Genomic DNA, 27,753 nt, shown 5'->3' with positions numbered 1-27,753 from the left:
GTCTACCTAGGTCAGACCATCCAACTAGGTAGGTCCAACTTCGAGAAAGAGGTCAATCGTCGAATTCAACTCGGCTGGGCAGCGTTCGGGAAGCTACACGATATCTTCTCATCCCAAATACCGCAGTGTCTCAAGTCGAAAGTCTTCGACCAGTGTGTGTTGCCAGTGATGACTTATGGATCAGAGACGTGGTCGCTCACAATGGGCCTCATAAGAAGGCTCAAGGTCACTCAAAGGGCAATGGAGAGGGCTATGCTCGGAGTTTCTCTGCGAGATCGAATCAGAAATGATGAAATCCGCAGGCGAACCAAAGTAACCGACATAGCCCGAAGAATTGCTAAATTGAAGTGGCAGTGGGCGGGGCACATTGCTCGCAGAACCGACGGCCGCTGGGGCAGAAAGGTTCTCGAGTGGCGACCACGAACCGGAAGACGCAGCGTGGGCAGGCCCCCTACAAGGTGGACCGACGACTTAGAACGAGTCGCGGGAAGCCGTTGGATGCGGGCAGCGCAAGATCGGCCAACGTGGAAATCCTTGGGGGAGGCCTTTGTCCAGCAGTGGACGTCTTTCGGCTGGTGATGATGATGATGATGATGATATATATATAAAGCCTTTATTATTATTATTATTATGACGGCACGCTTATTTATCGTCTTATAAAGTAATTTTTAAACAACCATAATAAATGTATAAATACATTCATTTTAAATCAGTTTTGTAAAATTATTTTTTGACAAACCGCAGATAGAGAAGAACGTATAATATTGACTAGTCCACACTTCTACCCTGACCGGTCAGAAAAATCTACCATTTCATAATGTAGACAAAAAAGCACATAAAAGATCAAGCTTTTTTTAAATCTGTAAACCAGGTTGTATTTTCAAAAGCACCAAGTAAATTTCCGCTCAATTTATTGTGTACACACACATTAAAAATAAAACCTTTCCTGAATCAGATCGCTTTATTATGAATATTAGAAAAAATATGATAGTCTATTATTTTCATGTATATATTTATATTATAGCACGAAAATCTATTTGCAACAATTTAACAATGATTAGAGGAAAAATTATATGATATAAACTGAACCATTGCATAAAAGTACTAGCTGACAGGATACAGATCGACTAATAAGAAAGAGGAAAAAACATAAAATCATATTTTTTTTAGTAGAATTTAAACTTTATCGTAATAAATATTATTCTGTACTGTTGGTACATAAAAATGGAATCGATCAAATAAATAAAAATCGGAATAATTTATGCATACAATTTTATTTATAAACAATATTTTTCTTCAATATATAGGTTGTATAAAAACATTTTAAGGAGTGACTCGTTTAGGGTCGCGCGGGAACATCGACGTCTTCCGGATATTGTCCAGACCCAGGAACAGCATCACCACACGCTCCAGACCAATACCGCCTCCTACAAAAAGATTAATTATTATATTATAGAAAAATAATGTTCTCTTGACCGAAGCACAAGTCTTGCACAAGTCTGCGCAAATATGAAAGCACTCTATTTCCTGACTCTCACTATCGGAAAGTCTAAGGCTTTCTCTAACTCTAGCCTGTTTATTACAAAAAATTTATCGACGGTAAAAACCACAGCTAAACTGCCGAAAATTATAAATGCTGGGTGACGACTTTATACCCAAATTACGAGACGTAACAATTGTTGGCGGTGTTGTGTTGTTGTATTTAAGCGTACAACAACAACAGCCCGTGAAGATCCCATAGCTGGGCATAGATGTCCTGTTAATAATCACGGTACTTGGCCCCGCTGTTAATATAGATGGTGACTGAGCCTATATACCTAAGCGTAACGTAGCCCAATCTAATATCTAGAAAAAGATATATATATTACCGGCATGAGGAGGACAGCCCAGCCTGAACGACTCTATATACGCCGCGATTTTGCTGATATCTGAGAAAAAAAAAACAAGTTATGTAAACATAGATAGCCAGGAACAATAATATTGCATAATCCTTATCCCACTAGTGGACAGTGACTTCCTGTATATTAAGAAAAACATTGTAGATTATTTCTACCACGCTAAACTACTGTATATTAGTTTACAAGTGGAAGAATTAAAAAAAAACCCTTAATACAATAGATTTAAAGAAATTCATCAGAAACATGCTGGTTTCCACACGAGACCTTCAAAGATGTCGAGATTAAATGGAAAGGCAAGTAAAACCAGAGGTAACAAGGTCAGCGTCTTGGTCTCTTCACAATCTTTTGGATGGACATGTATTTTTCTTAATTTGTATTTTGTGTCTATTTATTTTCATTATATATTTAATTTAATATATATATATATACATATACATATACATATATATATATATATATATATATATATATATATATATATATATATTATAATTGTATATTGATCTTTGTTTAAGTATTTTTAAGTCATAATAAAAACAGTAAAAACTAAGCGTTTCTTAATAAATTTTAATAATAATAATGTCCTCCAGACCGATTACGGCCACGGCGGTCATTCTCAAGAGAGATTAGCCAACTACGCAGGAGATATTATAGTGCACAAGAGTGTGCGCAAACACAGGTGCACTCTCTATTCCCTAACAATCCGATGGGACGGCAATCCGACACGACTGGAAAGAGTTCAGGCGCAGGACCAACGGCTTTACGTACTTTCCGAGGCACAGGAGTGAACATATCCAACTTTCAGACTCCGGGCTGCTACTGAGAATTTTCTGGCAGAAAAACCCAATAACTTTTTATTGACCCGACCTGGGAATTGAACCCAGGACTTCCGGGTCTGCGGTCTTACATCAAGCCACTAGACCAAGGAGGCAATCAAATTATTATTATTTAATTTTATTATGCATTCCAAACAGTTGATTAATATATCTTTTTTTTATAATACAACACTATTACACTCACCTTCATACGTTCACTAATTTTACTCCTAAAGTTCCGGAAACCACTTCGCCGACATTCAAAACGAATTATTTATATTGACCAATGATATCGCGTCAATTCAAGGCCAAAGTTGTTTATTTGTCTTTACCCCTCGAACGGTTGGAATAGACTATTTAAGCCGACACACTTTTCTCGTATAATATAGATATTTACCAATCCCGTGGTGCTTCGCCCTCTCGGTGAGGAACTCCGGGTCGTGTATCCGCTGCGCTCCGCTGAGGATCTCCTCCCCGCGCATAAACATGTCGTACGAATTCGATGCTTTCTGTAATACATCATATTCATCATAATTTAATTTCTTACGCATTGGATTACGTAGGTTAGTGTCCTTTTCTGTACCCCTGACAATGTGTGTACTAAATTTCAAAATCGGTTGAGTATTTAAGATGTAACAAACAAACTCAATTTTTTTTTATCAAGGTTTTAATGCCTGAAGTCATTCTCTACCAATCAATCTTTAAGCTAAACAGGACGAAGGAAGACGAAAGGATTATAGATTAAAGGATGTTAGAAATATATTTTATCCTTAATAATATTATAAATGCAAGAGTGAGTTTGTTAGTTTGCATGTGACATCTGCAAGAAGATGAAATCGTTCCATTAGCTGTTTTTTTTTTGTTAAATTACTAATTTATTAATCAGCACTAGACTTGGTATTTGGGTATACCAGACGAGCCTACCACCGTTTTATAAAAATAGGTTGACAAATGGTCCACCTGATGATAAGCGATCACCACAGTCCATAAACACTGGCGCTGTAAGAAATAATATCCATTCCTTACAACCTTCGAAACCTAGATATTATGTCTCTTGCGCCTGTAGTTACACTGGCTCACTCGCCCTTCAAATAACGGAACACAACAATACTAAGAATTGCTGTCGAGCAATAGTATATCTGATGAGTGGGTGGTACCTACCCAGACGGACTTGCCTTGCCAAGTTAATCAAAACATTTGGCTTTAAATAAAGAATCTGAACAGAAAGCTTACAGGGTTGTTCGGATCAGGCATTGTGTAAAACGGTCGAACGGCCAGCGGGTACTTGTCCAAAATGAAGAAGTCTGTCTCGTATTTAGCTTTGACGAGACGGCCGAGCAGTTTCTCATCCGGAGTGGACAGGTCATCCTCTTCCCCCACCGTTACACCTGGAACAGATAATCACATATAATAATAAATATTTTTTTTTATTATAATTGGGAAACATAAAGTACACCACACCATTACATTATACAACAATTAACTCGTTCACACACCAATCAAGTTTCCACTTAAAACTAAAATAAGCAATTTTGTAAATTATATGAAGATTCAAACAGTTAACAAACAGCAAAACAATAATATATATATAATAAATATTATATATTTTTTATTTGTTATTATATATATATATATAAATACATTGACTAAGTTGACAAATGCACACAAATTCTTTTTTAAATGTATTGAGCGTACAAGAAAACATGTCCAAGTCATTAAACTTCCTATTGTATCTTACAAGAGCGATATATAAATTCGATAATAATAATATCCTGGGACATTTTTCACACACGGCCATCTGATCCCAAATTAAGCTTGTACAGAGCTCGTGCTATGGAAACCAGACAACTGATATACTACATATACTACTTTTCTTTAATAAATACATACTTATATAGTTAATTACATCCAGACTCAGGACAAACAGACATGTTCATGCACAAAAATGTCTGTCCTGGGTGGGAATCGAACCCACAACCCTCGGCGTGAAAGGTTCTACCAACCACGCCAACCAGTACCTCATCGTCGTCAAATTACTATGACTACGGAAACGTTGAATCTTTTTTTATTATTTCCTAGTCAATTAATTTAAATGGATGAATTATTATAATTCAATATATGAATTACTTTAATTTAGTAATTTATTGAATTGAAGTAACTATTATATAAACAAATGTCTGTATTCATATTATTTGTATGAGCGTATACACATTTTTTGGAGTGTAACAATAATAGCCTGTGAATGTCCCACTGCTGGGCTAAGGCCCCTTCTCTAATTTAAGGAGAAGGTTTGAAGCTTATTCCACCACGCTTTCCAATGCGGGTTGGGTTGGAGTGTAAACTTGCTTAAAATATAATTTTTTTAATTTTAATGTATTGTTTTGTTTACCTAAATAAACAAATAAAACGACGGACATTCTAGAAGGATATTCTGGATTGATAATATTCCTTACACAGCCCATGTATATGGACGGTGGTGACCACTTGCCATCAATGGGTCATTTGCAATGTCTACTATTATATAAACAAATGTCTGTCTTATTATAAGTATAGATTAAAAAAAAAGCTCTCACCGGCCTCCTTTAGCATCTGTATGGCCTGAGGGAACTCGAGCCTCAGCGGTGGATCCAGGAACTTGAACGGTGACACCGGGTACTGCTGACCAACCGTTGCTATGTCATCTGCAAATCTGTTAGAATATTTTATTTTAATTATAATATATGTATATAACAACATTAAGGAAATGGTTGTACAGTTATTACTTTTACTAAAGTACATAGGATTGCAACTTTATAATAAGAAAAATGAAAAACGAATTAAAGGTAGGCATAATATAAGTATATGTACAATAAAAAAATTACTTAATATTAATGCGAGAAAATAATATGGTTTTTTGTGTTTGTGTGTGTGTATTTGCGTGTGTATCATGATTATTATCTAAATCTCCTAAACTATAAAGTCTACAATTTTAAAATATTCAAAAAGATATTCTTAATAGATAGTGTAATCTTCTATGTAAGCTATAAGCTACCCGCCCCGGCTTTCCACGAGCAGAATAAATAAATAAAACATTTAAATCGTAATCCCTATAACTCTATTGGTTTACGGAACGCGCGCCAGTAAAGCTCAGTCGTCATGATTTTTTCCGACATCTTTTCAAAAATAATCATCATATTTCAGACAATTTACATCATCATAATCATATTCTGCCCACATTAATCCACTGCTGGACATAGGCCTCCTCACAGGCGCGCCAGTTCTCCTGTGCTAGTCGCATCCATTGAGCACCCGCCATCTTCCTAAAATCGTCTGACCATCGGGCGGGTGGTCTGCCCATTGGCCTTTTTGCTTCTCTAGGCCACCACTCCGTGACGATTTTAGTCCAACTTCCGTCTTCTCGTCTGGCCAAGTGTCCAGCCGCTCTCCACTTTAACCTCGTGATACGCTTCCCAATATCTTCGACTTTCGTCTTTCGTCGGATTTCTGCGTTTGGTACACGATCAACGAGGGAGATGCCTAGCATAGCACGCTCCGTCGCCTTTTTTGCCACTTTTATTTTGTGCTTGCTATGCTTAGTGAGCGTCCATGTTTCGGCACCGTAGGTGAGTATAGGCAAGACACGTTGGTTAAACACCTTGGTCTTGAGGCATTGTGGGAGTTTGGATGTCAACGTATCTTCGAGCTTTCCAAAAGCAGCCCACCCTAATCCAATGCGTCGTTCGATCTCCTGTATTTGAGATTTCCGATCCTCAGTGAAATTTCTTGCAGATCTGCTAGCATAATTTGAAGTTCTTTGGTGCTCTCGGCGACAAGAATCAAGTCGTCCGCGAACCTAAGGTGCGTCATGCGTGTTCCGTTTATATTGATACCTCTCTCCCTCCAATCCAGCGTCTTCAACAGATCTTCTAAGACGGTGTTGAAGAGTTTCGGCGAGAGACACGAAGTTGGTGTTTTTGTGCATGCGCACCTGCAGAGTCGCGAATTTGTACAGCTCTCGGAGGATATCTACATATCGCTTGTCAATACCGCAGCGATGGAGAGATTGAAACGCGGCCCAATGTTCGACACTGTCGAAAGCCTTCTCGTAATCAACGAAGGCAAAGCACAGGGGTCGGTTATACTCATTGCACTTCTCCATTAGCTGCTTGACAGTATGGATATGGTCCATAGTTGAGTATCCACTCCGGAAGCCAGCTTGCTCGATAGGTTAGTATTCGTCGAGGGTGTTAGCGAGTCGGTGGCACAGGACTTTAGCGAACAGTTTGTAGACCTGAGAGAGAAGGCTTATTGGACGGTAGTTTGTCAGTTTTGTTTTGTCGCCTTTCTAATAAAGTATCGTGACAATCGCATTCTTCCATTAACCGGATGTAGAACCCTGTAGGAGAATTTCGTTAAAAAGTTTTACAAGGACTTCAAGTATAGGTTTTCCACCTGCCTGCAACATTTCGACATGCACCCCGTCCTCACCAGAGTTCTGGTGTTATAATTTCTTAAGTCATTACGGATTGCCTGCTTTATAGCCTTATTAATCTCTCTCTGATCTGATGTTATACCAGTCTTCATTTCCCTTCTTTGAGATAGGAGAGAGAGTGTATGAGATGTTAATTTCGCCTCTTTATGTGGCTTCTTTCGCCCTATGTGTCTCTTCGTGGTCTCCGTCATTACTGTGCACAGCAAGTCGTTCAATGAGTCGACATTCCGGTTCTCTTCTAGAAGCCCTTCGAAAGAGTTTTTGAGTTGCAGTTGAAACTCATTTTGTAAGAGTTTGTAACTATCCCTACCATATTTAGAGCTAGATGTTTTAAGCAGTTTGGCTCTTTCGTTGGGAAGGTTATACCTGAACGTGGCTCTCTCTAGACGATGGTCGCTATTAGTTTTAAAGCGACTTAAACGGATACGTCTGTTGTATTTGACTTATGCGAGCTAATTATGTAGTCGATCTCATTTCTCGTCCGGCCCGCCGGGCTAGCCCAAGTCCCTTTCCTTGAATGACGCTTTTTAAAAAAGGTATTCATTGCGTATAGATGATGTTGCTCAAGGAAATTTACCAAGGTTTGCCCCCGCGGATTACGACTACCTAGCCCAAACTGTCCTACCGACGTTTCGTTTTTTACTTGAGGTCCTACTTTTGCGTTAAAGTCACCCATTAGTATGGTATAACAGCAGGCATTTTTCTGACGCGCTCTCCTTATGTCCTCGTAGAAGGCCTCTACTTCTTCATCGATGTGGTCGCAAGTAGGAGCGTATGCTTGTATGATCTTGATGGCATACCTTTTATTTAGTCTCAGACTAAGATAACAAACTCGTGTTGATACACTTGTTACCTTCTGAACATCTGAGTAAAGCCTTCTATGTATTAAGAATCCTACACCACCATAAGAAGTGCCTTCGTGGCCTCTGTGGTAAAGCAGATGACCACAAAATAAGCGTATAAGATCCTCTCCTTGTCTTCTTACCTCAGATAAACCGATCACATCCCATTTTATACATTGAACTGCCTCTAGGAGTTCATAAAGCCTTTCGTCAGCATTCAAAGTCCGAGTATTGTAAGTAGCCAGGGTCATTGTATGGCAGCCGGGTCTCTTCCGGAGATTCTTTGCACCCTCCACCCCGCCGGAACCGTAGCCGCTGCCGTAACTAAGAATAGCGGGGCTGCCGGGGACTGAGGGCCGTGGTACTGGTGCGCTATTCATTTTGAGGGGTTTTTAGCCTTAAAACGCCACGCTGGCCAGGCGGCTTGGCGAGTCTTCCTGTCACGTTGGCCTGTTCCTCACCAGCTCCTTCCACCAAGAGAGAAGCTGGTGAGCAGCAGTTACCGGGAGGGACCACTGGAAGTTGTGACTCGGAATTGAGCTTCTAACGGCAAACCGGCGTTGGAAGCTCACCATTTCCCCCCCAATTTACACAAAACATTAATACAGAAAAACCTTCATCATAAATCATTTTTCTTATTATATTGATAGGACTGGCGAATGGGTTACAAGGTATGCGGTCACCTCCACCAAAAGACACCACCCATAGACTACATAGCCAATGCGCCACCAATATTAGATAAATGTTATGTACATATTGTTCTAAAAGGACACATAAAATCCTATAGGAAAAACACCAGTTATAGGTGTTGAGCTGGTCATCATCAAGCTAACATGAACAAATAGGGTGTTATTGACTCACTGTTTCTGTAGCCCCCGGAACATGTCCGTGAAGGTCTGTCCGATTGTGTCCAAGACTTCATGGTAGTGCTGCTTGAAGGACATCTCCAAGTCCAGACCCACGAACTCGGTGAGGTGACGGTGTGTGTTCGAGTCCTCCGCTCTGAATACAGCTCCCACCGTGAACACCTGGAAGTTAATACTCATCAGATATTCTACTGTAAAACAGCAGTACTTGGTATTGTTGTGTTCCAGTTTGAAGGGTGAGTGAGCCAGTGTAATTGCAGGCACAAGGGACATAAAATCTTACTTTCCAAGGTTGGTGGCGCATTGGCTATAAGCGATGATTGACATTTCTTAGAATGCCAATGTCTAAGGGCATTTGGTGACCACTTACCATCAGGTGGCCCATATGCTCGTCCACCTTCCTATTCTATATAAAAAAAAAAAAAAAACATAACATCTTAGGTCGGTGGCGCAATGGTGATGTAAACGATGGCTAACATTTCTTACAATGCCAATGTCTATGGGCGTTGGTGACCACTTACCATCAGGTGGCCCATACGCTCGTCCGCCTTCCTGTTCTATAAAAAAAAGGTTAACCCTTCTATAGCCCATTGCAGAAGTAAAAACGAATAGACAAGTTTGACCTTGAATTGACATGACATAATTGGTGGGGATGTATATGACTGCCTCGTTGTTCTAGTGGCTAGATATAAGACCGTATATCCTTAGGTCTTGGGTTCAAACCTTAACTCGGTTCGATAAGAATTTATTGAGTTTTTCTGCCATAGAATCTCAGCCCGGAGTCTGGAAGTTTAAAGTGTGCACTTCTGTGTCTCGATGAGTTGGACCTTCGCCTGAACTCTATCAGATCGTGTTAGATTGCCGTCCCATCGGATTATGAGTGAGGGAATAGAGAGTGCACCTGTGTTTGTGCACACGCTTGTGCACTATAATATCTCCTGCGCAGTTGGCTAATCTCCATTGATATTGGCCGCCTTGGCCGAAATCAGTGAGTAAGACACCATTATCAATTTGTGGTACTCACTCCTAATATCAGTATCGTGGGTACTCCTCTTAACATTTGTGATGTCTGCACTAACCTTGTCAAAGTCAGCGGCGATCGCCATCTGCTTGTAAAGCTGCGGGCTCTGCGCGAGGTAGGCGGACGACTTGAAGTACGAGACCGTGAACACGTTGGCGCCGCCCTCGGACGCCGCCGAGATTATCTTCGGAGTGTGGATCTCGACAAAACCTACGGTAACATATTTTAGATAAAAAACCAGTAAGGATATTCTGGAAGAACAAACTCGAAACTCACCGCAGAAAACGGTCGTGAAATATCAGTAAGCGATATGCGAACTTGAACATTATAATTATAACATAACACGAATACACGTATCAAAATCTTATATCGCAATTTCACGGGTGTGTAATGAAGCGAGTTCTTACAGAATAGCGCTGCTTTTTAGAACACGTGAACATTAGCCGATGATTGTTGGCTCTCAAGTCCAGGGACTAAGTTTTCTATTATTAATAATGTTTTTAGGGAAACAAACATTGTTTAATTTTTTTATCCCTTAATTTTTAAGTCAATCTTCATTTAGTTTTATGTTATTATATACTATATCATGCCATATCATCCGCTACAACAAACGGATTGTTTACGAGCCATCCACCAGCACTTCCGAAGGGAGAACGAATAAAAGAAATATATTTTTATATCGCCGGGAGGGCAAATGACTCTACTCCACCTGATGGTAAGTGGTAGTCCAAACGCGACGACGGCCAGTACAGACGGGAAAAACGTTCTGCACTAGCCGCCTTCGCCTTGCCGGCCCGCAAGATGCCTCTTCACGCCTCGTTTGAAGGAACCCGGGTTGTAAGAGGAGGGGAATACGTGAGCTGGTAAGGAATTCCATTTTTTGGAAGTGCGACAAAGAAAGGAGTTGCCAAATTTCTTTGTTCGCGATGGAATTGATGTCACAGTTAGGCGGTGACATCGAGAACCAGCTCGCGTGGACTTAAGAAGGAAGGGGGAAGCAGGAATTAGAGAGAATAATTCCTCAGAGCACTCGCCGTGATACAGTCGATAGAAAGCGCTCAGTGCTGCTATCTCACGACGCAATTGTAAAGGTTCAAGGGTGTTTGTGACCTTTACGTCGCCAATAATGCGTACGGCACGTCGCTGCAACCGGTCCAAGGCCTCAAGTAGGTACTTAGCGGAGCCATCCCAAAGGTGCGAGCAATATTCCACGCAAGACCGTACCTGTGTTTTGTACAGCAGGCACAGTTGTTGTGGCGTGAAAAAGCGCCGCACCTTGTTCAGAACTCCGAGTTTCCGTGAAGCTGTTTTTATAACAGCCTCGATGTAATCCCTTGGACTAAGGTCGCAGCGAACGTCAATCCCCAGCATGGCGATTTTGCTTTGCATCACCAGCGGAGTACCACAGAGGGAGGGAAGAGCGGAAAATGTTGACTTTTTCGCCGTGAGAGCGCATACCTGTGTTTTCTTGGCATTAAACTCAACAAGATTATCAGAGCCCCATTTGGCGATGAGATCTAACGTCCTATCGAGTTCAATGACAAGATTCTCCCGCCTCTCCTCAGTTTCCGCCCGCCCAGCCACTGCGCGTCCGTGGTATCCACCATGCACTGTACTATCATCTGCATAGCAATGTATGTTCCCAAGGGAGAGCATATCATTGATAAGCAAAAGAAAGAGTGTGGGAGATAGCACAGATCCCTGGGGGACCCCAGCATTCACTACATAGAATTGTGAAGCGCAACCATCTACTAAAACACGAAGGCTACGCTTGTGTAGCAAGCTGGCAATCCAGGTGCATAGCTGAGCAGGCAGACCATATGCCGGTAGCTTGGAGAGAAGACTTCTGTGCCAGACCCTGTCGAAAGCCTTGGAGATATCGAGGCTGACAGCCAACGATTCTCCATGCTTGTCGATAGCTTCACCCCAGAGGTGTGTTACGTACGCTAGAAGATCACCTGTGGACCGTTTTGGTCGAAACCCGTACTGACGATCATTAATTAGACAGTGATCTTCTAGGTAATGGATCAGTTGGTTGTTGAAAATCTGTTCCATCACCTTACAAAGTACTGAGGTGATAGCTATTGGCCGATAATTTGCCGGGTCAGACCGATCCCCTTTTTTGGGAACCGCTTGCACATTAGCTCTTCTCCAAGCCTCCGGCACACTTCCCGAAGAGAGAGAAAGTTGGAACAGGCGCGTTAACACAGGAGACAGCTCCGCTGCGCACTTCTTCAGCACTATGGCTGGTATTCCATCGGGACCGCTAGCACATCACGTTGACTGATTTTAATGTCAGGCATCGTATGGCCACATGCAGGTATTGTAGGTGGCAGTGCACTACAATCATCCATGACGGAATTGTCGGCAAAGAGTTTAGCCAGGAGATCAGCTTGCTCTTGCGGACTGTGAGCTAGCTATATTCAACGCAACCAGAAAAAACGAGGTCTTGAAATTACTCCTCCTAATCAGATCGCGAGCCATTTTATACCTGGAAGCCAGTTGAATGACTACAAAATACCAAATACTAAAGAAAACTAAAGTAAAAAAATCATCCCTAAAAAAGAACATCACTCGATGAAAAGCGTCCCTTCAGCACAAGCCGACACACCAAACTATGCCACAGCTCTATTTTCGGAAGACTGTGTGTTGCTACTTCTGTTAACTGTTATTAGGTTTGCATAATTCGAGGGAAACGAGTAATTGGCTCTATTGTCTGTACATTGTATTTTTAATGTGAACATATTTTGTATCATGCTGTTGTTTTCCTTAAATAAATAAATAAACATCGCCCCTGCAACGCTCTGGAACTATCGCAAAAATCTCGAAACATTACCATTACCATAGAACTGAAAATTTTAATATAACTCCCCCAGAACGACCAGTCACCGCGGGGGCAGTAGACTACCACCCTCCAAATCATATGAAATATTCCATAGCCACATTTAATGTTCGTTCGCTAGCGAGTCACATACGAATGATTAAAATGGAACATGATATCTCCTTTATAAACTGAGACATTATTGGTATCTCAGAAGTAAGAAGATTAGGATACCAATATTACTATGGGGAAACAATAACTATGGGGTTCCTTGTCAAAAAGCGTCCAACAATAACAGTAAACGATTTTATAGCTATATCTGAAACGGTTGCTCTATTACTACACATAAAAATAGAAGATATAAATTATTCACTATTACAAGCTTACGCGCCTACTGAAATTGCCAACGAATCCGAATTATTATCATTTTACAAAGAAATAAACAGAGTGAAGCTCTGTTTATTTCTTAGCAAATGCAATATTTATGGGTAATATGAATGCCAAAATTGGATTACCGAAGCCAGGTGAACAGCTTGTCATGGGAAGCTATGGTTATGGTAAAGGGAATAAAAGAGGACAACTTTTTATAGATTTCCACATACCTTAAAGATATCCAATACGCTTTTTAAAAAACCGGACAAACTAAAATAAACATGGTTATCGCCAAATGGAAAAATTAAAAACGAAATAGACTTAATAGCAACTAATTTAACTAAGAATATAGAAAATGTACCGTTCTTTTTAGACTATTACACCCCAGTGATCATAGAATGGTGAGAATCACTCTATCCACAAGAAGTAAAAAACAATCCAGAGTAAAATATAGACATAGCCTTACACATACAACTGTGGACTTCGAAATATTTGGAAATCCTATCTCTAAGTACGTACCACCTGTAGAAGACACTTTAAAAATTTACTATGATTATATAGATTACAACTTAATTAAATGTTCCGACAAGTCGAAAAATAGGAAATGTAGTAAGCAGCCAATTATCACACATGATATCATAGAACTTAAACAACATAAATACGAATTAAGATCTAAAAGGAACAAATTGAAACAAGAAAAAATAAAACTTAGTAAATTAAATAGCGAAATTTATAAAAAAATTTTTGTATTATAGGTTGCCGGACGAGCATATGGGCCACCTGATGGTAAGTGGTCACCAACGCCCATAGACATTGGCATTGTAAGAAATGTTAACCATCGCTTATATCGCCAATGCGCCACCAACCTTGGGAACTAAGATTTTATGTCCCTTGTGCCTGTAATTACACTGGCCCACTCAACCTTCAAACCGGAACACAACAATAACAAGTACTGCTGTTTTGCGGTAGAATATCTAATGGTACCCACCCAGACGGGCTTGCACAAAGTCCTACCACCAGTTGAAATTAAAGATAACTTGAAGAACTACAGACTTAAAACTATATACCAATACCTGGAAAAAAAGGAGTAAAAAAACTTTCAAAAAACTCCACAATAGTAAGCAGCTCATGACACAGTTATATGCAGCCGGATCTTTGATACCTAATAGAAATGATCTAATGAACACAGCTAAACAATTTTTCAAAGATCTCTACGCTAAACAACAACCTCACAATGACACGATCTCAGGTCACACGACAGGCAATGAGGACCCAGTATTGCCTTTTTTGGAATGCGAGATAGAGCTATCTATTAAGAGATTAAAAACCGATAAAAGCCCAGATCCAGATGGCATGACAAATGACTCGATTATTGCTGATAAAGACCACTTACTACGCTATTCAATCTTATATTAGAAAAGAAAAATATTCCGGAGCAGTGGTCGTGTCTGGTGGCTCAGAAATAGTACTTATATACAAAAAAGGAGATCCTAAATTAATTACGAATTATAGACCCATAAGTTTAATGCCCCGTCTCTATAAATTATTTAGTTCGACATTGCCCCGGAGAATCTCAGCGTTAATCGATGAGAACCAACCAGTACAATAGGCGGGATTCAGGAAAAACTATTCTACCATCGACCATATACACATGCTGAAACAAATCATTGAAAAATCTACTGAATATGATAAACTTTTATACAGGGTTACAGGGTAATATGTCACGATCCTTTTAAAGGGTTATAGTTCAGGACAATAGCTATCAAATGACCCCCAAAATGCTTATGCAAAAGTGTATCGTTTTCGAGTTATTAATTTTTTAATATTTTTTTTATTTAAAGGATGTTTAAGATTCTAAAATTCAATAAAAAAAAATCAACGTATTTTCCCTATTTTTTTGTATTTATTGCTAGGGTACATCCTAGTTAATAATAACCAGTTATAAAACAAAAACAATCTTCAAGCATTTTTAAATTACAGATCCAAAACTGTACAACTTTTCGATTTTTAATTTTGATTCTTTAAGTTACTCGCAATTTTTTTGTAAAAATCACTATGGCTCTTATCGTGCGGATCATTTTAAAAACATCTGCGTTTCCTTAGCTATCCATCGGTACATGAAAAGTACAGTAACAATCATAAACTCAGGAGAAAATTAGATAACAAAGAGACCAGGTAGGAAATTCTAAGAAATGCTATTGTTAAGAAATTAAATCTGGATCAAAGACAAAAGGACCTCAATGCAAAGTAGTTAAAGATTATTTTTAATAGGGGTAATAGGTAAAAAAGGAGAGATAAACCAGAGCTGTTTGTGGAATACTATTATCAATTCCTTTGAATTTACCGTCATTTTTTCTAATTTCCTTTTATCTCATTTCTTTTAGGAATAAGAGTAATAAAACCTTGTCGGGGTACATAATACTCACTGTACTTGCACTGCTCGTATAGTGTGGACGCGCTTTAGTGAATATTGATCTCTTAAATTTTTGAAAAAAACCGCTTCGTTTACTGGACTCTGTTTCTTACAACTTCGTGACTCGGCTAGCTAAAAGGAATTTGTGATTTGTGTTTATGATAACTTGGCGCGTAAAAAGGACTATTATGGCTGCAGAACAAAATTCTTCTCGTCGTCCGTACTCTAATGAGGAATACGCTGACATCTTATTTTGCTATGGATATTGTAACGGTGACGCCGCAGCTGCTCGTCGTGAGTATAATCGTCGATTTCCGGATCGCCGGACACCTGACAATAGTGTCTTTATTGGTGTGTATCGTCGAATTAGAGAAACTGGTCGCGTGCAAAGGAGACAATCTGATTCCGGACGCCCTTGTGTCCGTTCTCCAGATGAAGAGGATGTAATTATTCGTCATTTTCGAGAGGACCCTACAGTTTCCACCAATATTGTGGCAAACCGACTGGGCGTATCTCAATGGAGAGTCTGGTTTACTGTCCACGCGGCTGGATTGTATCCCTATCATTACACACCCGTACACGTGATTGAAGAAGGAGATCCTGCAAGACGTTTAGATTTTTGCCGATTTATGCTACACTGTGATGCAGAAAATCCCAATTTTTTGAGAAAAATTTTATGGACAGACGAGTCAAAGTTTGACAAAGATGGTATTACTAACTACCACAATATTCGATATTGGTCTCAAAAAGAACAGGGAAACCCTCACAAAAAGCGATTAAGCGGTTCCCAAAGACGTTTCTCGGTAAACGTCTGGATGGGGATTATCAATGATAATCTTATTGGGCCACATTTCCTACCTGATAACTTAAATGGTGAAAGTTATGAAAGCTTGCTTAGAGAAATCCTGCATGAGTTACTCGAAAATGTTTCGCTGAAACTTAGGCAGAGAATGATATTCCAGCATGATGGTTGCCCCGCACACTTTCGAATGTCCGTAAAACAGTGGCTAGACAGCAATTATCGTAACAGATGGATTGGCAGAGGAAGACCAATCCCATGGCCAGCGAGAAGTCCAGATTTGACTCCGATGGACTATTATGTCTGGGGGCATATGAAAAGCCTGGTTTATGATGTTTCACCAGTACAAACAATTGAAGAACTCAAAACAAGAATAATGAATGCTGCAAATTCTATTCGACATAGCTTGAGTAGTGTTGTAGTAAAAAGTGAATTAAGAAAAAGAATGCGTATTTGTATACGAAATAGGGGATCTCATTTTGAACACGAATTATGAATAATAAACAGTGTAATTTCGAAAGTATGGAGTAACTAAAAAGATTAAGTATTTTGTTTTTGATTTAAATTCAAAATTGCAATGACAGCTCTGGTTTATCTCTCCTTTTTTACCTATTACCCCTATTAAAAATAATCTTTAACTACTTTGCATTGAGGTCCTTTTGTCTTTGATCCAGATTTAATTTCTTAACAATAGCATTTCTTAGAATTTCCTACCTGGTCTCTTTGTTATCTAATTTTCTCCTGAGTTTATGATTGTTACTGTACTTTTTATGTACCGATGGATAGCTAAGGAAACGCAGATGTTTTTAAAATGATCCGCACGATAAGAGCCATAGTGATTTTTACAAAAAAATTGCGAGTAACTTAAAGAATCAAAATTAAAAATCGAAAAGTTGTACAGTTTTGGATCTGTAATTTAAAAATGCTTGAAGATTGTTTTTGTTTTATAACTGGTTATTATTAACTAGGATGTACCCTAGCAAGAAATACAAAAAAAAAATAGGGAAAATACGTTGATTTTTTTTTATTGAATTTTAGAATCTCAAACATCCTTTAAATAAAAAAAATATTAAAAAATTAATAACTCGAAAACGATACACTTTTGCATAAGCATTTTGGGGGTCCTTTGATAGCTATTGTCCTGAACTATAACCCTTTAAAAGGATCGTGACATATTACCCTGTAACCCTGTATATTGCTTTCATTGACTATTCCAAAGCATTCGACACTATCTATCACAACTCTATATGGCAATGTTTGAACGAACAAGGAATAAATAAGGAATACATAGATCTCATTAAGGTAAAATAATAATAATTTTCTCCAGAACGATTTCGGCCACGGCGGCCAATCTCAAGAGAGATTAGCCAACTACGCAGGAGATATTATAGTGCACAAGTGTGTGCGCAAACACAGGTGCACTCTCTATTCCCTAACTGTCATAATCCGATGGGATGGCAATCCGGCACGACCGAAAAGAGTTCAGGCGCAGGACCAACGGCTTTACGTGCTTTCCGAGACAAGGGAGTGTACACACTTCCAACTTCCAGAGTCCGGGCTACTACTGAGAATTTTCTGACAGAAAAGCTTAATAACTTTTTATTGGCCCAACCTGGGAATTGAACCCAGGACCCCCGGCTCTGCGGCCTTACATCAAGCCAGTAGACCAATGAGGCAGTCAAAGGTAATATACAACAACAGTAGAGCACGAGTAAAGCTAGACACAGTGGGCGCATACTTTCGAATAGAGCGGGGTATAAACAAGGGGACCCGCTCTCGCTCAAACTGTTCATGGGAGTACTCGAAAGTATATGCCGAAAAACCGAGTGGGAGCAAATGGGAATCAAGATTGATGGTAAATATCTAACTTATCTTAGATTTGCAGACGATATAGTTGTGTTATCAGAAGATCCTATGCAATTATAATAGATGCTACAATCACTCAGATATCGCAGCTTTACGGTCTGTCTCGAGATAAACCAAGAAAAGACAAAGCTTATGACCAACAGAAACAAGATCTTAATTTCGTTTGAATCAGTTACTATAGAATACGTGGAGGACTACTTCCACCTTGGCCACTTGATATCATTCAAAGAGTGCACCAGTAAAGAGATACACAGAAGAATACAAAGCACATGGAATAAATACTGGGCTATGAAGGAGATACCAACGAGATTAGAGACCAAAGCAATGAACATATGCTTAATGCATTGTCTCAAATACGCCTGTCAGACAATGAAAAAAATTAGGATCTGCCAGCGCGCCATAGAACGAAACTTTATGAACATAAAATTAAGACATAGAGTAGAGAATAAGAAAATAAGGAAAATTATCAAAGCAAGAGATGTCATAACACAAATATATATAGAACTCAAATGGAAATGGGCATTTACAAAGAATGGACTCTAACAGATGGACTCAAGTGATGACCAACTGGACACCCAGAGATAAAAAACGAAGGCCCCTGAAAAGATGGAATGATGACATCATCAAAGTAGGGGGGAATCATTGGCCCAGGATAACAAAGCAGAGAGAGATGGAAGGAGTTGGAGGAGGCGTTTATTGCAAGTGGCGGTCCTTACACCGACTAAGAGCGAATAACATTACTAATATAGGATATAAGTACAGTAATAGTAACCAACTAAGAAAATTTCAATTATTGTTATTTAAATAGTCATTTGTTCCAAAACAAATAAAATTATTTTTATTTCATTTATTTATTTATATGTATACTATGTACATAAAGTTAAGTAACCTTTAAATATCCAATCGCTGGGCTAAGTATTTTTTAAAGAGAAGGATTGGAGCGTACTCTACCACGTTGTTCCATGGGATAAACTTGGCAGATGGACACACGCCACGTGCAGGTTACTCACGATGTTTCCCTTCACCGAGCACGAGATGAATTATAAACACAAATTAATCATGAAAATTCCGTGGTGATTCTCCCGGATTTGATCCCTGTGGAATTTCCTATATAATAATATTAAATTGTTTAAACACACACCTCTATTAGTCAAATAGTGCCGGAACAATTTGCAAACACCAGCTTCGATGCGGAATATCGCCTGATTGGCCGGAGTCCTCAGGTCCAACACTCGGTTGTCCAGCCTCGTGTCCTGGTTGACTCTGATCTTGAGACCTTCGGGATCCTGGGTAGGAAGATTTGCGTCCTCATTAATATTATAAATGCGACGGTGAGTTAGTTTGTTTTTTACTCTTTTACATCTTATGACCTCAACCGGTCATCATGAAATTGTACACCCACGCACACGTGCTAGTTCCACACTCACGTCGGTCTCGCGTCGCGCCGCGTCCTCCACGAGCAGCGGCAGCTGCGCGCGCGCCGCCGACACGAGCCACACTTCGCGCGCCGACAGCTCCACCGCGCTCACGGAGCACGCCGCCACCGGGCTCTGCGTCGCCACCACCACCGCGAGCACGTCCACGATGGACTCCTTCGGGATGCTGCAACAATCATTCTCGTCTAGATCAATTAGGAAGATGTAAATTAAAAAAAAAATTTTTTTTGTACTAAAATACTCTTTAAATGATTATAGTAAAATGCGTGAAATAATTATGATTATATCATGTAAACTTTTTTTTATAAGCAAATCAATTTGGGCGCTCTCGTATAATAGGCATGATGACAGTATTAAAGAATTAAAAAATAAATGATTTTAGAGAAGAAACTATTTTAAAAGGATTCTAAAAAATGATCCCATTTTAATATACACATTGAGATTAATAAGATTTTTAATAAAATAAAAGTATAAAATTCTGCAATCGGCCATTTTATTTGAAACACCAATCAGAGCGAATGACGTCACGCCTCTGTATCTAAAACCGTTTCTCTTGAGCAGTTGTTTTGTTTACGCGTTTCAAAATCATTTTGCATCATTTAATTAGTTGAGTCGTTGATTATTCGCGTTTTTATGAAAAAAATTAAATATCAAGACCAATGATGGAACAAGGCTTTGTTAAGGCAAATTCCTCTAATTTGCCCAGGATTTGTTGATGTTAGGAGAGTTTCTTTTATCAAATAAAGACTTTTGCTCATCTGAATTTCGAAATGTGAAATGTTCCTTGTAAGTACATTTTTATTTATCTTTAGTATTAGCATAGGTTTTTTTCTGTTAGCTATATAGTATTACTCGCATATGAAGAGCCCTAATATTTTTACTAGTAAGAACTTTTAAGACAATATTTTATTTAACTCCACTAGTACTGAATTTGTGAATTGACATATTTACGAATACTTCTATAAATATAAATATATCAAAAATATATAATAATTTTTTATGAATCTCTGCCTCAATTTGCAATTTCTTCAAAATGTCCTGTAACCATACTTTCTTTTAATTGCTTTTCACTTTGTTCAAGAACCATCATCTTTCGTTGCTTACTTATATATGGTCGTTCTGCTTCTGTAGATTGTTCTTCGATCTGGTTGGCATTCGAATGTATTTTTTTTTTTTTTTTTTATAGAATAGGAAGGCGGACGAGCATATGGGCCACCTGATGGTAAGTGGTCACCAACGCTCTTAGACATTGGCATTGTAAGAAATGTCAACCATCGCTTACATATCCAATGCGCCACCAACCTTGGGAACTAAGATTTTATGTCCCTTGTGCCTGTAATTACACTGGCTCACTCACCCTTCAAACCGGAACACAACAATATCAAGTATTGCTGTTTTGCGGTAGAATATCTGATGAGTGGGTGGTACCTACCCAGACGAGCTTGCACAAAGCCCTACCACCAGTGAAATTTTTACACAGAGGGACCGCACACCACTTGTAAACTTTGGAATTCATTTTTAACCTTAGGAAAAACGCAATATTTTCTGACTTACTTCGTTGAGTATAGACATAATATAACATTTACTGTCGTTTATTGAGGCGTGACGTCACGTGCAGGCGTGGTACACCTGCGGGTGTTTTCGAGCGAAATTCAAAATAGGTAAATGAAAATATAATTATTTGCGTAAACAGTTAATTTATTACTGAAATAAAATTATTTTCAGTAATAGTAGACGTGCACCTACATTATAGAAGGTTATTTCAAAATCAGTCATCATGCCTATTCTTGTTCCGTCCGAGTTTTGACTGTGACGTCACTTCGCCCAATCGTTATTGCGGGCGACTCTTTTGCGATACGCGCGTTGATAATTTCGTATTTATTTTATCCCTCTTTTTAATTAGACGCCCCAAATACGTTCTTTCACTTATAATAATATTAGAACGATTATAAATATATTATTTTATGCTAAAATAAGAGCAGTATTTTCACGTAGACTAACAAGCAATCTACCGAAAGTCGATCTTATGATTGCGGATTATGATTCTTTCGCAAATCACGCGGAATATATTAGTGAGCTTATTATTATTGTTTATTTTAATATTTTGTTAATGCAGATTGATCATAACTGTGATCGGCAATAAGTCCGTACGTACTCTTCTCGTAGAGATACTAGTGCTTTCCGTTTTCGATAGAAGATAATATTGATATAGAATATGATGTACATTTCCTATATTTTAATTTTACGTACACAATTCGGGTCGCGATAGTTACGATACAGAGCCACGGCATATTATTGTAAATTTGCTTGTGATGAAAGTACAAATAAAATTAACAATCTCGAATGTGAAGGATGCAAACATATTATGGCATTAGTCACATAGCGATGTGAGGAGCCTACTTGTAATGAAATAAACCTTTTTTATGTAAAAGGGGGGCAAACAAGCAGGAGGCTCAACTGATGGAAAGTGACTACGTCTGTCGATTATGATGACTACCAAAGGACACCTGCAACACCGAAGTACTTGCAGGTGCGTTGCCAGCCTTTAAGGAATGAGTAGGCTCTTTTCTCAAAGGTTTCTATGTCATAATGGTTCGAAAAAGTCGCCGGGTAATATGGTGCCGCAGAGTGTCTGTGCGAGGCAGGAAATGCTTTAAAAATAGCGTTGTAGTAGTGGATTATATATGCAATAGAATATGCAAAGTGCCATCTCTTCCGACCAGAGATGAGAGCACTCCATGTGGGGCCGAATTTTCGCCTTGTAGAATTTTAGGCGAGAAGCTGACGTGAAGTACTGTCTTACCTTGTTGAGCAAACAAAGCTTCTAGAGGCTAATTTGGCTTCACCTTCCAATAGACCGCGGACCCTAACATCCCGATACTGGATTTAGCAGCGAGGTGGTATTCTCAAAATGAAGGGGATATGACAAAAGGTGACATTTTAGAAGTCATAGCGCAAACTTGTATCGTATTGGGGTTGAGTTGTACCAAATTTTGTTGGCCCCAATCACAGACTTTGGTTAATAAGCACTTGTGATTTCAGACACAAGTTTATATTCATGTATGTAAGTTTATACTCATGGCCGATGTATAAGGCGTCTACAGTGCTGTCATCTGCCAACATTGAATATTGATATTTTGTACATGTCATTAATATGCAGAAGAAGCAGAGTAGGTGATAACACAAAAGCCTTGTGGAACACCAGAATTGACGAATTTTAAGTAAGAACATGCACCGTCGACAATGACCTTGATGGTCCGATCTGGCAAAATTGGTGATCCAGTTGCATTATTTCCTGGGAAGCCCAATCAAAGGCTTTTTCCACGTACAGACTAACTGCTAATTTTGTTGTAGTTGAGTCCAAGAGGTGGTTTAGACTCAACTGATTCAGCCCATCGCTCAAGTAAACCATGAGATTACCGGTAGTAACTTTACATTTAATTTAATACCCAAATATTCAAAAGTGCCCTTATAAGCCTATTTGAATAAAGAATTATCTGATTTCATTTGTATCATACGTACTATATTAGACTAAATATTTGACTTTCAAAGGAACCTAATATGGTAAAAATCAATTTCAATGGGTCACAGTCATTAGGGATTTTTTCAACGCATACCATCAACGATACGGCGTTGTTCACAAGTTATCTTCAAGATTAACAATAAACTTAAGATAAACGTTGAAATGCATTTTTCATCGATACAAACTCTTATGACAACAGTATCGGTATTCAACGTATCAAGCCCGTATTACGAACATTCCGAATTATGTTTATATTAAACGAATACATATAACTAGCCTGTAAAAAATAATTGATTGATTCCTCAAACTAAAAACTTGTAAATACGACAAATTTTACTTCTAAGGTTACATTTGACGAGCCGGTTGGCGTGGTTGGTAGACACTTGCCTTTCACGCCGAAGGTTGTGGGTTCGATTCCCACCCAGGACAGATATTTGTGTGCATGAACATGTCTGTTTGTCCCGAGTCTGGGTGTAATTATCTATATAAGTATGTATTTACAAAAGAAAAGTAGTATATGTAGTATATCAGTTGTCTGGTTTCCATAGCACAAGCTTTGTACAAGCTTAATTTGGGATCAGATGGCCGTGTGTGAAAAATGTCCCAGGATATTATTATTATATTATTATTATTATTAAAAAGCTCATCACGAAAATATCTACTTGTTTTTTTTTAATAATATATATGGAAAAAGTATTTTTCCCGAGTTCTATTTGTTGAATTAGTGTGCTATGGTACTGTATAATAAATGTATGAAAGTTTTTTTTTATACTAACCGAATCAAGAATAACGCGAAAATACAGGCGAAATCGTATGGGCGAGCGAGCGACGTTGGGCGATATGACGTCACGCGTCGATCGGTCGCTCAAAAAAAATCATTTTTGCAGATATCGTAAAAATTCATTAGCCAGTATTTTTTTTTTTATTTTAAATATAATTTTTTGAGAACATAAAAAAAATAAACTCATCTTCCTAATTTCTAAGAGAAAATTTTATAAATAAATAAGTTTCGTTTTAAAATAAATCCTAATTATTCGATATTTTAAATAAATTATCATTTTTAATTGGAACAGTTTTATATGTACATCGTTATAATTGTAATCTGTATTACATTTCGTTATCGCATCTCTCTTAGAAGTTCAAACTAATCTCAGGAAATACCAAAAGGATTGTCATTCTTAAGGATTTTACCCCCATTCTATTCCTATGTCAAATTAATGTCACGTACGATCAAAATATTACTATTATTCCAGTTAAGTATATTAGTTTTCATACTATACACATATAATTTCTATTATATTTTTATCAATTAAAATATTTCTGATAAAGAACAGTCAAGATAAGCCAATGTTTCTTTTTTTATATTATGACTATAAAATCAATGTTGCCAACTCATTTATCCTGTACCAGACGTTATATGGTGATATAAGACTAGATTACTTGAATGAAATATTAACTCACTTGCCAGTAAATTTCACCATCTGCTTACTGATAGAGAGTTTTTCGTTCACATTGATTAACACTTGAACGGTACTTGAATTCTGTCGAAGAACAGCAAAGCATTGCATTCCTTTAGCTCTGGATGTTTGTAAGCGCGCTGAAAATTAAAACATTAAATCATTAATATTTCCATATAATGAAAATAATTCAGTCGGGAAGTTTAAATTGGGAATTGAAAATAATATTTGGATTTTTGTAGTATAAAGTTATTTAAATAAAAATTCATGCTGAATTAGACTTTAAATGGGTAACAATATGTTGTTAATCTTTTTTTTTTATATATGGCTTGTTATTAAAATAAAATTCTTAAAATTATATAATTTAATAAAAAAAATCACCAAATAAATGTTGCTTCTAGAATTAAAGTCCCATTAAATAAAATAGTAAATGTCCCACTATTGGGCTAATGGTTTAGAACCCTATTCCATTGCATTGCTCTAGCATAGTGGCTACACATGACAGACCTGGCACAAGTTTCCTTACAATGTTGTCAGTCCCCAAATGTATCTACTAAAGTCAGTGTTGCCTGTCTAAGTATTACCGACAATTTCAGTTAAGATTAACAAATTTTAATTTACTATATTACCTCATTCCAATTTCAAAACCTTTATCAAAACTGCCAGTTACAAATAATCTAATATATTAAGAAACGTCTATCTTCAAACTTCAGAGAGGCAAAGTTAAAATATTTGTAACTATAATTTCGTTTTTCTTACATGTGTTCTTTATAATTATGTAATTAAATATAATAATTAAGAATTTTTATAAAACATAATGTTCGTACCTCTAATCCACACATATTTTCCTTTCAAATGCACTCCAAGACTTTTGACATCGAAATATGCACGGTCTCTATGCTCACCGGTTGATTGTATCATTTTTAGAATACCATATTTTCCTTCAGATATATCTAATTCAGTTGTATCGGTTTCAGGGGCAGAGGCCTAAAAAAAAATTTAATGAGTATAAAATTAATATAATTTACAATATTATAAGCTGTACACATATTTTTTTTCTACTTTTACATTATTTTTCATTAATAATAATAATATCCTGAGTCATTATTCACACACGGCCATCTGATCCCACACTAAGCAGAGCTCTTACTATGGAAACCAGACAACTGGTATACTATATATTTAATACTTTTCTTTTGTAAGTACATACTTATATAGATAATTACAGACTCAGGACAAACAGACATGTTTATATACACAAATGTCTAACCTGAGTGGGAGTCGAACCCACGGCCTGCGGCGCGAAAGGCAAGTATCTACCAAACACGCTAAACGACTCGCCATTTATTACTAGCAGTTGAACACATGGTTTTTACCAGCCCATCCAAATATAGCACGGGTTAAAAATTCTAAAAAGTTTCGATGAAATAAGGGCTAAATTATATCTTGGAGTAATCCAATAATAATAATAATCATCAAATGCGCCAATGCGCCAACAAACTGGGGAACTAAGATTTTATTTGCTTGGTGCCTGAAGTTACACTGGGTCACCAACTCTTCAAACCGTAACACAACAATAAGTATTGCTGTTTGGCAATAGAATATATGATGAGTGGGTGGTATGCAGTGGCCTTGCACAAAGCTGCCACCAGGTGTAGTGTAATTGTTAAGGTCATATAAGCACCTTATGTTCTGCCTTTTTCTGTTGTTTTTCAGCAGCTTTGGCTGCTTTCTTTGCTGCTTTCTTACTGGGTGCTGCATCTCCCTCTGCAGTTGGTTGAGTTACTTCCGACAAAACCATTCTATCTTAGAAAATAAAAAACATTTTTATTATTATATTATTAATGAATATATTTCTTCTTGATTTAGGTGACTTTACTTAAAAGAGAGATCAAAAAACGATTGTCAACTTTGTAAGATAAGTTCAATGTTTGTTTTAAACAAATTGATTATATATATATATTCATTTTATTTGTTAACATACCACCCATAAAAGATTACTTCTAAATAAATTTTATTTCATGCTCTCATCAAACACAGGAATTTATTATTTTAAAACAATGGTTACAAAATTAACTCAGTTGAGATTTTATTTTATAGCAATAATAGACCACTTTTATGCCGTGTCATGCATAAAATATGCAATATAATACAATTACATACATCTATCTTGTATATATATAAGTATGTTTCATAAAAAACCGGCTGAGTCCTAGTGGAATTTAAATATATTAAAAGATTTTTCAAGTAATTTATTTCAATTTCAATTATTTTTCTATATATCACTTAATTAAAAATGGCCTGTAGACTGGCTGTATAATGTAAGTACTAACTTATACACTATTTAAAAATATATTTAAAACAATAATTATTTGTTTTGATCAGTTTCATAACAAGGAAAATCTTATGATTTGCACTAAGCTGTTTTACTTTTTAAGCTGAATAGGTTGGTGGAAAGGCCACATAATCGTAAATGGTCAGCACCACCCACAGACATTTAAGAAATAACATTAACTAGTGCTTGCACTTAGTTACTGCACCATTCATCTTGGGAAATGAATCACCGTGTCACTTGTACGTCTAGTTTCACTGGCACACACTTAAAATTGGAACAAACAATACTGTATATTGCTGTTTGGTACTAGAATATATTGAGTGGGTACCTACCGAGACAGGCTTGCACTAATACACCAAGTATTAGACCAAAGGTGTATATATACTTTTTGATTAAGTTAAAATAATGAATTGAGTACATTCAAATTACAAAGTAAAATAAACAAATATTTAAACTTAAGTTTATGAAATTATAAAGTTTATAAGAAATTTAATTTAAATAGTACTTACAATTTTTTTATCTTTTAATATAATGCACTGATTACTCACAATCAAATGACCTATAACATATAGTATATTTATAGTAATTTAACTTTCCAACAAAGTCAAAATGATACAATTAAATGAACTTCACAACATTTCATCATACTTTCAACAGGTACTTAGCAGTTCTTACCTTATTTGTTTTTTTTTTTTAATTTGCACTATTTATTTGATAAGGCAAAAGATAAAACTTAAGTGTTGAACAAACTTCGGTTTATGTTATTAATAGGTGAGGTTATGTTCTACTTTCCGGTGAAATTGGCATTTCAGTTCCAC

General features: G+C 37.6%; 3 protein-coding genes across 4 annotated transcripts in view; all 3 read right to left on the bottom strand.

The window, feature by feature from the left end:
- The window catches only part of LOC126779081 (aspartate--tRNA ligase, cytoplasmic-like), a 66,825-nt gene extending 39,266 nt beyond the window's left edge, over nt 1–27,559 (bottom strand). Inside the window, exon 1 of the mRNA XM_050502908.1 lies at nt 27,445–27,559. The gene's annotated coding sequence lies outside the window, so the exon portion shown is untranslated. The remainder of the gene's footprint in view (nt 1–27,444) is intronic.
- Nucleotides 1–27,753, bottom strand: part of LOC126779074 (aspartate--tRNA ligase, cytoplasmic-like) — a 66,288-nt gene that overhangs the window by 8,228 nt on the left and 30,307 nt on the right. The window lies entirely within an intron of this gene.
- Nucleotides 1,256–27,753, bottom strand: LOC126779082 (aspartate--tRNA ligase, cytoplasmic-like). Its single transcript, XM_050502910.1, has 13 exons — nt 27,611–27,753; nt 26,285–26,406; nt 25,428–25,587; nt 24,605–24,740; nt 19,612–19,786; nt 19,326–19,470; nt 9,972–10,123; nt 8,888–9,054; nt 5,287–5,402; nt 3,947–4,101; nt 3,111–3,222; nt 1,869–1,928; nt 1,256–1,427 (listed from the first exon to the last, which is right to left on the bottom strand). The coding sequence occupies exons 2-13, from the start codon at nt 26,399–26,401 to the stop codon at nt 1,324–1,326; spliced, it is 1,599 nt and encodes a 532-aa protein (XP_050358867.1). The 5' UTR covers nt 26,402–26,406; nt 27,611–27,753; the 3' UTR covers nt 1,256–1,323.

Source organism: Nymphalis io, chromosome 28 (genome assembly GCF_905147045.1).
Source record: "Nymphalis io chromosome 28, ilAglIoxx1.1, whole genome shotgun sequence".
Taxonomy (NCBI): domain Eukaryota; kingdom Metazoa; phylum Arthropoda; class Insecta; order Lepidoptera; family Nymphalidae; genus Nymphalis; species Nymphalis io.
The sequence above is the reverse complement of the archived record's forward strand: the minus strand, read 5'-3'. Positions and strand labels throughout refer to the sequence as shown.

Excerpts from the sequence above, each read along its gene's own strand:
- LOC126779082 (XM_050502910.1), bottom strand. The coding sequence starts at position 26,401 with ATGGTTTTGTCGGAAGTAACTCAACCAACTGCAGAGGGAGATGCAGCA. Across the intron at positions 19,471-19,611 it reads CGGCGCGACGCGAGACCGAC|GATCCCGAAGGTCTCAAGAT; the intron begins GTGAGTGTGGAA and ends CTTCCTACCCAG. Across the intron at positions 9,055-9,971 it reads TCGCCGCTGACTTTGACAAG|GTGTTCACGGTGGGAGCTGT; the intron begins GTTAGTGCAGAC and ends ATTAACTTCCAG.